The 13480-nt window shown below is 52.5% G+C and overlaps 1 protein-coding gene across 4 annotated transcripts in view; it reads left to right on the top strand.

Moving 5' to 3' along the window:
- ASAP3 (ArfGAP with SH3 domain, ankyrin repeat and PH domain 3) overlaps window positions 1–13480 on the top strand; it is a 46846-nt gene that overhangs the window by 24170 nt on the left and 9196 nt on the right. For all 4 annotated transcript variants that reach the window (XM_058553197.1, XM_058553198.1, XM_058553201.1 and 1 more), the window contains exons 4-12: window positions 1386–1460; window positions 2623–2672; window positions 9276–9387; window positions 9618–9703; window positions 10135–10210; window positions 10387–10473; window positions 10651–10760; window positions 11708–11777; window positions 12058–12145. In XM_058553197.1, coding sequence (XP_058409180.1) covers window positions 1386–1460; window positions 2623–2672; window positions 9276–9387; window positions 9618–9703; window positions 10135–10210; window positions 10387–10473; window positions 10651–10760; window positions 11708–11777; window positions 12058–12145 — 754 coding nt within the window. The remainder of the gene's footprint in view (window positions 1–1385; window positions 1461–2622; window positions 2673–9275; window positions 9388–9617; window positions 9704–10134; window positions 10211–10386; window positions 10474–10650; window positions 10761–11707; window positions 11778–12057; window positions 12146–13480) is intronic.

Raw genomic sequence — 13480 nt, 5'->3', positions numbered from 1 at the left:
GGGGAGGTCAGCACAGGCCGTGGGCAGGGGTGGTCAGGAAGGCTTCCTGGAGGAGGGGAGACCTGAGCTGTACCTTGAAAGGTGGGCTGAAATATTAGGCTGTTTTGGGTTGCCAAATGACAGAAACTCAACTCAAACTAGGTTCATTTTTAACAAGGGAATTCATTGGCCCCGTAATGGGAAGTCCAGGTGTGCAGCTGGCTTTAGGCACCTTCTCTTTCTCTTAGATAGTTTCTCTCTGTCTCTGCTCAGTGGGCAGGATGGCCCAGCAGGCCCAGATTCCCATCTTACCAGAAGAAAGACACAGTCTTTCTCCCATGACTTTGGCAGAAAAGTCCCAGGAAGGATCCTGATTGGCTGGCTTGGGTGGTGTGCCTGTTCCTGATCTAGTCCCTGTAGCTCGAGGATGGAGTACTCTGGTCAGCTCTGACTCCGGTGTGACCCCATGTGACCACAGGGAAAGGGTTCCCCACATTATAAGGGGAGATGAGGAACTAGCCAGACAAAAACAAGAGGTGGGCACCACGGGTGACTTCAGAGAGTCAGAGAGCAGAGGAGAGGGTGCTCCTGGCAAAGGGACAGGGATGGGACTGACCGTGGATGCTCCTGGAGCAGTGGGGTGGTGAGGAGCTTTAGTTGGGGAGGGAGTAATAGCTTTTATGGGAGGCTGACTCCACCGCCCCCTTCTACCCTCCCAGCTTCGCATGTCTCCCCCCTGCCCTCATTGCCCCGGTGCTGTCCTCCCCCTGTCCCCTGTACCCCGGTGCTGTCCTCCCCCTGCCCCCTGTACCCCAGTGCTGTCCTCCCCCCACCTCTTTACCCCGGTGCTGTCCTCCCCCTGCCCCCTGTACCCTGGTGCTGTCCTCCCCCCACCTCTTTACCCCGGTGATGTCCTCCCCTGCCTCTGTACCCCAGTGCTGTCCTCCCCCCTGCCCCCTGTACCCTGGTGCTGTCCTCCCCCCACCTCTTTACCCTGGTGCTGTCCTCCCCCTGCCCTCTTTACCCCGGTGCTGTCCTCCCCCTGCCTCATTACCCTGGTGCTGTCCTCCCCGTGCCCTCTGTACCCCGTTGCTGTCCTCCCCCTGCCCTCTGTACCCCGGTGCTATCCTCCCCCCGCCCTCATTACCCGGGTGCTGTCCTCCCCCTGCCCTCTGTACCCTGGTGCTGTCCTCCCCCTGCCCCCTGTACCCCGGTGCTGTCCTCCCCCCGCCCTCATTACCCGGGTGCTGTCCTCCCCCTGCCTTCTGTACCCCAGTGCTGTCCTCCCCCTGCCTCTGTACCCCGGTGCTGTCCTTCGCCTTGTGACGCTTCACTGTACCCTGAGCTCCTTGGGGCTGGACAGATGGTCACCCAAGGTGGGGTATGGGGGTCTCTGCTTTTTCCAGGTTCAGAACCTGAACAACATTGTCTCTTTCCCCCTGGACAGTCTGTTGAAGGGGCAGCTGAGGGATGGGCGACAGGTGAGTTTCCTTGCGGGGAGCAGGGGTGCCCAGGGGTGGTGGGATGGAGGGAGAAAGGGGCGGGCAGGAGGCCACAGGGGAGGCAGGGCTGGGCTGAGGACAGAGGCCAAGCAGTGGGAGACCTCATATTACTGACCCTCAGGTCAGGAGGACTGGCTCTGGGGTCAGCCTAGGATAGCTGACCTACTATCCGTCACGGCCCGTATGTGAAATAGCTCATGTTATTCTTACAACAGCCCTGTGAGGTGGGTTCTCTAGGTACTACTGGCCCCATTTTGCAGTTGAGGAAATCGAGGCTCAGGGGTTTGGTAACCTGCTTACAGTTTACACAGCCAGTCAGTGGAGGAGCCAGTGTGGGGCCCCGGCTCCCAACTCCCCTGCTTGGTTGCTGTCTCTGCACCTGGCAGCCCCAGCTCCAGGCAGAGTGCAGCTCAAAGATGACAGAATAATCTCCCTGGGAAGTCGGCCGCCCCGAAGGCCCAGGGGAGGAGCTGTGCTCCCCCCAGAGGCTTCCCTCCTTGCCCTCCGCTGGGAACCGCCCAAACCAGACAGGCAGCTTTTTCACCTGGCTGACTGGGGCACCTTGGAAGGCGGGGCCGTCCTGAAGGGTGTGAGCAGCCTGGCTGGATGAGGCCCAAACTAGGCCAGAGATCAGCCAGGTCTCACTGGCTTGCTGTGTGGCCTTGAGTAGACTTCTGAGCCTCTCTCTGTGTATGTCCCTCCACCTGTACCTTCCTATTGAGAGGATGATCTATTTGCAGGCAGGAGAAAACGCTGGGATAAAGTCAGGGGAGGAGTCTGACCTTCATCCTCCCATCCTCCTCCTCATGGTGATCTCCACCTTCTGAGGGATAGGGCACAGGGCAGACCCCAAAAATCTCCCATACCCCAGGCCCAGGCCCACCAAACCCCACTGATTCTTGACAACTGTGGGAGGTCAGGTGGGAGGAGGGACTCAGCCCTGAGAAATGGGGTCGGTTCGCAGGGGTCTGTTGTTGGGGGTCAGGTTTGCAGGCAGGGCTGTGGGGGCAGGGGTTGGTTGGCGTGTGGCTCTGAGCAGCATGGGGGGCATGCAGGCGCAGGGTCCCCCTAACTAGCAAACTGTGCTGTTGATTCCAGACGCCAAGCGCCCTGTGGGCAAATTGTTCTTTTTAAACCACAGGACTCCAAAAAGCAGCTGGAGAAGGCGTGGAAGGACTACGAAGCCAAAATGTAAGTGGCTGCGGCCAGGTGGCTTGTCCAGGAGAGCCATGCTCATGTTGCAGCAGGAGGCTGGCTATTGGGAAGAACCAGTGCTGCCAGGACACATCGCCCAACGTACAGGGCATCTGGATGTCTAGAGGCCTGTACGGGGGGGGGTGGTTTATGCCCAGCCCTGACAGGAGTCCGGGGGCTGGACCACGAGGCCATGAAGGGGGGATGTTTTGTGAAGGGGCCTCAAGATGCTGCTCTCAGAGACCCGTCTGCTGGTTGGTGCCCGACATGGGCAGAAAGACGGAAGGAAGCTGCTCGTTACTGAACACCTCCATATGCCGGTCATTTAATCCTCACAGTCACCCAGCCCTGTGAGGGGAGTATTAGCATCCCAGTTATCAGAGGAGGAATTGGAGGCTCAGAGAGGTTAAGTCACTTGCTCCAGGTCACACAGCTAGGCAGAGGCAGAGCTGGGGTTCATGCTCCTTGAGCCTCTTTCTGCAATACCAGGTGATATCTATAAACATTTAGTTTGACGTAGAGGAGGAAAGGGAGTTGATGTCATATGTCATACCCAGGCCTCTTGTGTGCACCACACAATACTCCAGATCTCTCACTAGCTACTGGAACTTCATGGGGACAGAAGGAGTCTCGGGCGCCCAGTGATCAACTGCCCCTGAGCAGAGACTCCTCAGGCTCTGTCTTCTAAACTCTGTACAGGGCCCAACCCGGCCAACTGTACCTCAGACCACTGCTTTGCTATTCTTTGTAAAATTTTGTTTTCTCTTACATTTTGCAAAAGCAATATGTGTTCATTATGAATAACTTAGAAAATATGGAGAAGTAAAAGAAGAAAAAATTTTGATTATCCTTAGGGGAGGATTGGGGTCATGTGGGGAATATCTAGTACTTCTCTGTTGTTTGGATTTTTTACATAGTATGGGTAGCACTGTAATTTTATCACTTAAAAAAGTGGGGGGAGGGGAAACTACCAGAAACTAGGAGGGAAATCCTTAATTTCCAAGCCTAAAGTATTAACGTCTTTCTAGTCATTTTTCTATATATAAAGAAATATTTTTACAAAACCGAGGTAGTAATCATACTGTTTTCTTTTTACTTAAAAATACATCGTGAGCATCTTTCTCCATCATTTCATATTCTCATACAACGTCACTTAAATGGGTGCACTGTGTGCCAACGTATGCAGCATCCAAAATGTATCTAATCCGCCCCTATCGTTGGGGAAGCATCCTTGAAACTAAATCTTTGCTCCCATCCATAACTATTTCTGTAGGATCAATTCCAAGCAGTAGATCCTGGAGCTTTATTGTTCGTCAACCTCCCAGAGCCAGGGGGACCCCCCTCCTCGGGTCTAAAGGAGGGCCACACCCTCTCCCTCCACCAGCGCCTCCATCTCCACTCCGGCTGTGGATCTAGATCCTGTGGTGGAGGGAGTGGGAGTTGTGATGGGCGAGGCCACCGGCTCTCATTAGAGGCCTGGGAGGGGTGTGGACCCGCAGGCTAGCTTTCTCTTTGTGATTTGATGTGGGGATCCCTGGCCTTCCTCCCCCGAGTTACCCTAAGCCCTTAGCCTTTCAGGTCACCATCTACCAAATGGAAAGACTAAGCCTTATCCTGCTGACCTTCCCCAGGAGCTCTGCTTTTCCCAGGTTTATGTATTGATCTTGCCTGTCAGGTTTCATGTAAAGAAAAGACTCTGTAATTGATGGGGAAAGGGGCTTGGCTGAGGTTATTCAGTGAGTTGTCGACAGGGCCTGGGCTAGAACCCAGGGCTTCCAGGTCCAGTGCTCTTCCTGCCGAGCTACGTGGTCTCCTGGCTCCTGCCATGCATGTCACATAGGTTGAGCTACATGTCCTGGCACAGGTGTCTGTGTACGTTCTTTTTACGAGGGCTCCAGGTATAGCTAGATATTGGCGAGCCATGATTTGCTGTGTAATTCCGCCTCATTCTTACCAAACTGGTCTGGGTAGCAGCTGGAAGGGCCCAGGGCCCTGACAGCATCTGTTGGATACCACCAGGAGTCTCACCCCTGGGTCGTTCATATAGGAGGAGGGCTCCCCCTCCACCTGGGGCTGCTGAGAAAGGCATCCCACACCCTGTGCAGGCGCCGAGTTTATCTAGCCTATTTCATGTGCAGGTCTGCTTCCTCATCTGAAAAACACGGCCCATGATACCTTGCAGGATTGATGTGGGGATGAAATAAGTACAGTGCATATTAGGCGCCTGGCAGTGCAGTTCAACAGGTATTTATTGGCCATCCTTCTGAGCAGAACTGGCACCAGAATAACACAGCAAGGCTGAGAGGCAGGAGCCCAGCCCTCTGCTCTTAGCGTCTCGCCTCACTAGCCTGGGATCTTAGGCAATCACTTCTCTTCTCTGGGTCTCAGCCTCATCCTCTGTAAAATAGTCCTGGACCATGATCTATCAGAAAAGACACTGTGACTGTCACCAGCCGGGGGAACCAGGCAGCGAAGAGGGACGGAACAAGTCTGAGCTGCAGTGTTGGTGTCCAGTGCCGTCCCCAGGGCTCTAGCGTCAGACAGACTTCGGTTCAAATGCTGGCTCTGGCACTTGACAGCCGTGTGACTTGGACAAGTGGCTTATCGTCTCAGCCCCAGGCCCCTCATCTGTAAAGTAGGGTAGTGATTCCTGCCTCACGGGCTATTGCTTTAGTGTGTGAAGGGTCTAGCAGAGCACCCAGTGTAAAATTAGTGCTTCAAGACAACAATTAGTAATAATAGCAGCTAATACTTACACTTACTTGAGAACGTCCTTTGTGCCAGGCACTCTGATAAGCTCTTTACATCTGTTATCAGATTTACTCCCCTTGGCAAGGAAAGGTGCTGTTATGGTCCCCAATTTATAGGGAAGTAGTGAGGAAAAGACCACCACCACAGTCCCTGCCTTAGTAGATCCCACTGGTTTGTAACCAAGAAGGGAGGTGGGTCAATAAATAATGAAAATACAGAGCAATGGTTCCATAACCATAGTGTGAGCACAGAGGGGGCAGAAAAGGCAGGTGGTTGTGTTTGGGTGGAGGAAGAGTGCTGGGAACAGGCATCACAGGAGAGGCGGCTCAAGGTGTCAGGTTGGCAGGTGCGAGATTCTCTTTGATTCCTTTCCTCTCCCGTCTCCCTCCCCCCTGGCCTCCTCACTCCACCGGAGCACCTGTTCGCATCTCCTGAATAACATCAGACTGCTGCTGTGTCCCCTTCTCCAGTTATCTTGGTCTTCTTAGTAACCAGCATTCCAGGGCTCGTCACTCACTATTTCATTTCACTCCTGCTGCTGCAAGTCCATTCAAAGGAAATAAAAATATTCCTAACATTTGAAATGTTTACAAAACATTGGTGATCCTTTGAGGACAGGGAAGGAATGGGAGTTGCTATTTTCTGTGCAGTGGTGTGTGTGGTTGAATAAAAAGCACTCCCCAGCTATTAGTTTGAGGTGTGTCAGGTGATGTCAGGTGACTGTGTCAGACTTTGTAGGGTAAATCTCTGTAAATTACCATAGCTGAGGCTGAGGGACAGAGCTATGGTAATTCACAAAGCCATGTATAGTGCTTCACAGTTTATCTTCATCCTGAGCTAAATAGCTTCTGTCCTTTAATCTCCACTAGACCCTGTATAAAAAAATTAATTTAAAGAAATAAAGAAGTACTCTATGCTAAAAAAAAAAAAATCTAAAGGGATCACCAATGGTTATTACTATAATCATCAGTATCATTAGCATCATCATAATCCTGCCATTTATTGAGGGCTTACTGTATGCCAGGGACCATACTAAATGTTTCCCATGCATTATATCATCTGATAACTAGGCAGTACTAAGTCTCATTTTTGAAATGGGGAAACTGAAGCTTAGAAAGATTTAGAAAGGTTAAGTAAGTGAGGGAGCTGCCATTCAAATCCAGAATCCACGTTTCTAGCCACTATACTATATTGTGGCTTCCTTTTTTCTCCATTTATTGTGGAGTCGATGTCTTTCAGTGTCAGTATATATAGAGCTTCCTCGTCCTTTTTAACAGCTGCATAGTATTCCTATATGTGGACATAGCATAATTTTTTAAACCACTTCCTATTGATAGACATTTAGCTTATTTTTCGTTTTTCACTATTGAAAGGTATGGTAACAATATATATGGACGATTCGCCTGCACCCTCAGCTGCTCTCCCCACTCAGCCTCTCACCCTCCTCAGCAGGCTGCCAGGCTCGTTGTTGCTAACACACTGCAGGCCTAGCCACCGCCTCTCTCTCTGCTGCTCATCTTCAGATCCCAAAAAAAGCACCTGCCCTGACTCCCAGGCCCAGTTCACAGGGTCAGTGCCCACCCTAACTCCACCACCCTATCACACACTCCCTCTTGGGGTCTCATAAAGCTTTAGGGAATTGGAAAATAACCACTTCTAAGAAAAAAGCCAAAAACGTGCAGAACTGCTCTAGAACAGTGGTTCTCAGCCAGGGGCGATTTTACACCCCAACCCTCACCCCCAGGAGACATTTCTGGTTGTCACAACTGGGGAGATGCTACTGGCATCTAGTGGAACACCCTACATCCACAGAACAGCCCCACACCCAAGAATTATCTGGGGGCCCGCGCCATGGCACAGTGGTTCAAGTTCAGCATGCTCCACGTTGGCAGCCCACGTTCCTGGGTTTGGATCCTGGGCACAGACCTACACCATGCATCAGCCATGCTGTGGTGGCAACCCACATGTAAAGTAGAGGAAGATTGGCAACGGATGTTAGCTCAGGGCGTCTTCCTCAGCAAAACATAATAATAAAAAAGAATTATCTGGTCAAAATCTCTGTAGTTCCAAGGTTGAGAAACTGCTCCCCAGGTCTCCAGGGACAGATTCTGCATATAAACACTGTCCCAGAGGTCTAACAGCGAGGCCCAGGACTTTGGAGCCAGAAATGACCTGAGACCTCAGTCTAGGCCATTGCTTCCTTAGTTTACAGATAAGAAAACTGGGACCTAGAGGGGCCTATGATAATAACAGCTGTAGGGGCCGGCCCCGTGGCTTAGTGGTTAAGTGCGCGCGCTCCAATACGGGCGGCCTGGGTTCGGATCCTGGGCGCGCACCAATGAACCACTTCTCCAGCTGTGCTGAGGCCGCGTCCCACATACAGCAACTAGAAGGATGTGCAACTATGACATACAACTATCTACTGGGGCTTTGGGGAGAAAAGGAGGAGGATTGGCAATAGATGTTAGCTCAGAGCCGGTCTTCCTCAGCAAAAAGAGGGGGATTAGCATGGATGTTAGCTCAGGGCTGATCTTCCTCACAAAATAATAATAATAATAATAATAATAACAGCTGTAGTGTCTTCTTTGTGCTAAGTCTTTTGCCTACTTTATCTCATCTGGGTACAAATAAGGATCCCCATTTTCCAGATGAGGAGACTGAGACTCAAAGAGGGGAAGTAATGCAGCTTGTACTATATCCCACATCTATCTTCTCTGCTCAGGGCTGGCACCCACTTGGGAACAAAACTATTGAGCAAGATTTCTCCATTACACGGCATTCATGGTCACATGCACCCAGCCCCAGATGTGGAAATACTGTCCTGGCTGGGAGTGGGTGATCTGATGGGCGTGGGATTTCCAGGAAACCATTTATACACAGTTCCACCCATCCCCAAAGAAGGAAAACAGCCAACCCTTGAGATCCTTGTAGGGGAAGGCCCAGGTTACTCTTAGCTACAAGGATGGAAAGCACTTTCTGTCTTCACTTACAAAGAAAAGAACAAAGGTTTTGTAAGCTTTAAATGGGAAGCTCCATGGCTCAGAAGAATGAAGGCACTTTGTGGTCCTAAATCCCTTCCAGCAAAATCAGAATTGGTCACCCCAAGTCCACCTGGCCTTACCTGAGCCCATCCCCTCCCTGCATAAAAACCTTCACTCCTGGACCAGCCCCGTGGCTTAGCGGTTAAGTGTGCGCGCTCCGCTGCTGGCGGCCCGGGTTCAGATCCCAGGCGCGCACCGACGCACCACTTCTCCGGCCATGCTGAGGCCGCGTCCCACATACAGCAACTAGAAGGCTGTGCAACTATGACATACAACTATCTACGGGGGCTTTGGGGGAAAAAAATAAATAAATAAAAATTAAAAAAAAAAAACCTTCACTCCTTCCCATTGCTCTTGGGACAAAGACCAAGAACCTTAACATGTCTTAATTAGGCCCTGCATGGGCTGGCCCCTCTTTACCTCACCTGGAACCCCTCTCTCCATCTCTGCTCGTGAGCCCTGATCCCTCTGCCTCCTGCCAAGGCAACTTCCTCCAAGGCAACTTCTGAGACTTCAGATCCCAGCTCAGCTCAGACATCACTTCATGAGCAGCCGGATGGACGAGGTCCCCCATTTTACTCTTATCGCTCTCTTCAGGGCTATGATTTGATTCGTGTCTCTCTCCCCACCCCACCCTGTGGATTCCCTGAATCCGTCTTGTTCACCGTTGTACCGAGCCCACCACACAGCTGGCACCCAGGAGGGCCCCTCACTCTCGTGTGCCTGTGCAGAGAGGAGCACGTAGGGATGGTGGGACATGAAAGGGGCTGGTGAGAGTTGCTTAGCCCTCTCTTTCCTTGGGGCCTAGGGCCAGGCTGGAGAAGGAGAGGGACCGGGCCAGGGTGACAGGAGGGAGCCCTGGGGAGGTGGCCCAGGACACGCAGAGAGAGCGGCGCGTCTTCCAGCTGCACATGTGTGAGGTAAGGGGTGCTCCGGGGGAGGGTGGGGTGGGATGCATCTTCCTGTCTGCCTCTCCTGAATCCCCAGGGCCCAGTCACAGGCTCAACTCAGGTCCTGGCCAGATGGCCCTTGAGATGTCGCCAAGGTTCAGTCATGGCCAAGAGGATTAGCCCGGGATGGGGACTGCAGCCCCTAGTCCCTGGATTAAGCTTCTGCTCACATCGCACATCTTGCGCTGCCCTTCCCCCAGTATCTGCTGAAAGCCGGGGAGAGCCAGATGAAGCAAGGCCCCGATTTCCTGCAGAGCCTCATCAAGTTCTTCCACGCCCAGCACAAGTAGGTCTCCCCATGGCCCCACTCCAACCCCCAGGGTCCCTCGCCCCTTAACCCTTCAGGCACCACAGAACAAGGCCCATGCCCAGGCCTGGCAGGCCCTCGATGACTCCGTGTGCCTGTACCTTATTGGTAATGAGTTTTACAGCTCCTCTTCATCAGGCACTAAGTACCTTACACACTTGATCTTAGTCCCCCAACACCCTGTGAGCAGGTACTGTTATCCCATTTTACAGATAAGGAAACTGAGGCTCAGATTTACTAAGACCACACAGGTAGTAAGTGGGGTCTGGACCCAGACACTCTGACTCCAGAGTGCCTGCTCTTGACGGTCAGACTCTCCTGCCCCCAGGTGCCCTGCGGTCCTCAGAGCACCTTCTCCCACACTCCATCTCTCATTTGCATCTCTCCTTGTTTGGCCTCACACCTCTTAGCTTTTTCCAAGATGGCTGGAAGGCTGCTCAGAGCCTGTCCCCCTTCATCGAGAAGCTGGCGGCCTCGGTACATGCAGTAAGTCGGGTCTCACCCTTGGGCATGTGGCAAGTCCCCTGTCCTTCCGGGAGAATCGGGGGTGTGGAGGAGCTGGCTCCTGCCCGGAGAGCGAGGCTACTGCTCCGCTGCTCTGGTCTGGCTGTGCACCTGGCTCATCTGCTGGCTGATGCTGGGGTCCCGTCCTGGTCCCACAGCTGCGTCAAGCGCAGGAGGAGGAGCTGCAGAAGCTGACCCAGCTCCGCGACTCCCTCCGAGGGACGCTGCAGCTTGAGAGCAGAGAGGTCGGCCCCTGAGTCACCCCCAAATGAGTGCCCTGCCCCGAGGCCCACCACGGAGGGAGGGGGAGAAGGAAGACCCCTCAGGGTCCCCTTGCGAAGTCTCCCCAAGTGAGACGCCTGCAGAATGGGGCTCTTCCCACCCAGATGCCCTGAGGTCTCCTTTGCTTGTCTGAGAAACAGGAGAACCTGAGCCGGAAGAACTCGGGGGGTGGCTACAGCATCCACCAGCACCAAGGCAACAAGCAGTTTGGGACGGAGAAGGTGGGCTTTCTGTACAAGAAAAGTGATGGGTAAGTGACTCAGAGAACTTAAGTAACTTGCCCAAAGTCACACAGCCAGTAAATGACAGGGTGGGGGGAACTGCCCAACGGGACTGTTCTTATCATTTGTGTAGACCCTGAGGGCTCCAGGGTCCACTCTGGCAATGCAAATTCATCAGAATCCTGGGCATGTGAACTTCTGCTAAAAGTCACTGAAGAATACCTAAATTAAGAATACTTATTAAACTTAAAGAATAATAATAGCAGCAGCTAACACTTACTGAGCACTTACTGTGCCCTAGACAGTCTCCATGCCCCCATTCCTAACCTCTACAATATACTGAATATGCCTGGAAATGAAAGTGTTTACTGAGCCTTCCTCCCTGGTATAAAAAAATCAGTCTGTGAGATGCAAAGGCCCTTATGGATGTGTTCATGTTTCTACTTACTAATCAGTTTTTATCAGAGAAAAATAACTTTGTTAAACCAATTAGTATGTACCTCTAAGAGGAGAAGTGTAAGTAGCTTTGGATCATGGATTTGCTAATTTTATTTTGCGAGTCTCAATATTTGTCTTACTTTATCTTTAACCATAATTCATCTATTGCAGTCAAGAACTTGTCCCCCCTCTCAGACTAGGAGTTCCCCAAGGTTGGGAGCTGTGTCTCCTCCACCAGACTAGAAGCTCTCAGAGGGCCAAAAGGTCACATGGTCCCCTTTAGAATAAGGATTCCCAGAGAGTGGGGCTGTGTTTCCCCCATCAGCCTGGGAGCTTCCTAAAGGCAGGGCTGTGTCTCCTCCATCAGCAGGAGCCCCAGAAAGTGTGGGGTGTAGGAGTCAGGGGACAGAAGAGGTAAGAGGTATGGCTGGAGGTCATATAGGTGGGGCTGGGGACCTGGTCCAGGACTCTGTTCTCTGATACAGAGGAATTAGGTATGAGCCTTCGGTCACTTTCTCACTATCCCTCTGGGCCCTAGAATTCGAAGAGTCTGGCAGAAAAGGAAGTGTGGAGTCAAATATGGCTGCCTGACCATCTCACACAGCACGGTGAGGCCTGGAGGGGTGGGGGTCTCAGGGCACAATGGGTCCTCTCCTCTGGTGTCCTGAGCAGACAAGTGTCAAGCCCTCCCTCCAAGATTGGCCCCCAAACCTGGATCCAGGGAGCTGGAGACCCCCTGTGGGAGGAAGGATAGGACCCACCGCCCCCAACCTGGTCTTGGGGGGTAGACAAAAACTGGCATAGGATTATTATGCCATTTAACAGATTGGGATGAGTTTGGGAGGCCCAGAGGGTAACGTGTACGTCCTCCCCCACAACTTCCCACAGATAAACCGGCCCCCAGTGAAGCTGACCCTGCTGACGTGCCAAGTGAGGCCAAACCCCGAGGAGAAGAAGTGCTTTGACCTGGTGACGCGTAAGTCGTCCCTGTCCCCTCCCCCCAACTGCCCGAGGCTCCTGGGAGGCTTCAGTGAGGGGCCTGTGTCCAATTCCACATGTTTATCAAACAGCTGCTACTGCAGACATGACACTCCTTACGCCCTGGACACTGTTTTAGAGGATTCCCCCCACATCACCTTAAACATTAAAATGCACCCACATCCCACATTAAATATGGTTATTTCTGTAAAACATATTTGAATGGATTTGGGTAATTTGGCTTTCAAAATTATTATTACTTTAAAATCTTCAGGGGCCAGCCCAGTGGCATGGTGGTTAAGTTCACATGCTCCGCTACAGCGGCCCAGGGTTCATGGGTTCGGATCCTGGACACGGACTTACACACTGCTTATCAGGTGATGCTGTAGCAGGTGTCCCACATATCAAAAAAATGGAGGAAGATGGGCACAGATGTTAGCTCAGGGCCAGTCTTCCTCAGTAAAAAGGGGAGGATTGGCAACAGATGTTAGCTCAGGGCTAATCTTTCTCACTAAAAAAAAAAAAAAAATTTCAGTGTTTATCCTTTGGAGCCTTTGGTGACAGGCTTTACATGGGGGCCAGTGCAGGCTAAGAAGGGCCTAGATCTGGTCCTCAGGGAGCTCTGTCTGACAGGGGTGTGATGCGGGGACCTAGGACTGCAAGCTGACGGGGAGTGTCCAGAAGGGAGCTGCAGATATAACACCATCAAAGATGAGAGAGAAGGCCTGTCCTGCTGTGGGGAGTCAGGAAAGGCTGCGTGGAGGAGAGAGCATTTGAGTTTAGCCTTGAAAGACACAGAATGTAGAGTTTGGGGGAAGACATTTCAGGACACAGGATTGGCATGACGAAAGGCACGGAAGCAGGAGAGTGGGTCCGGCCAGTTTGGCCAGAGTGCAGGGTTCACATAGGAGTAGTGAGAGATGAGCCCTGAGAATGCCGCTTAACAGTTTGGCCCTTATTTCCTGGCAATAGGGAGCCATGGGGGATCTTGGAGCACGGGAGTGACTTGATCAGAGCTGAAGCTTAGGCACAACTATCTGGCAGCTGGTACAGGCCAGGGGAAGGGTGAGAGAGAAGGAGCAGGGAGACCAGACAGGAGGCTGTGGGGCCGCATGGGGCCGCACGGGGCCGCACCAGTTCAGAGGATACCGTGCCTCTGAGCTGCGTGTGGTCCTGTGCCCTGGGAGACCTCCCCTGACCCTGGAACCTGAGCTTCACACAGACGGCCTTCTTGGGATCCTGCGTTGGAGGTGACTTGTGAGAAACTGCCCCCTCTGCTGGCCACTGTCATTACCCTCCCCACTCCCAGCTTGGCAGAGCCTGGCCCCACAGG

This window comes from Diceros bicornis, chromosome 13 (genome assembly GCF_020826845.1).
Source record: "Diceros bicornis minor isolate mBicDic1 chromosome 13, mDicBic1.mat.cur, whole genome shotgun sequence".
Taxonomy (NCBI): domain Eukaryota; kingdom Metazoa; phylum Chordata; class Mammalia; order Perissodactyla; family Rhinocerotidae; genus Diceros; species Diceros bicornis.
The sequence above is the reverse complement of the archived record's forward strand: the minus strand, read 5'-3'. Positions and strand labels throughout refer to the sequence as shown.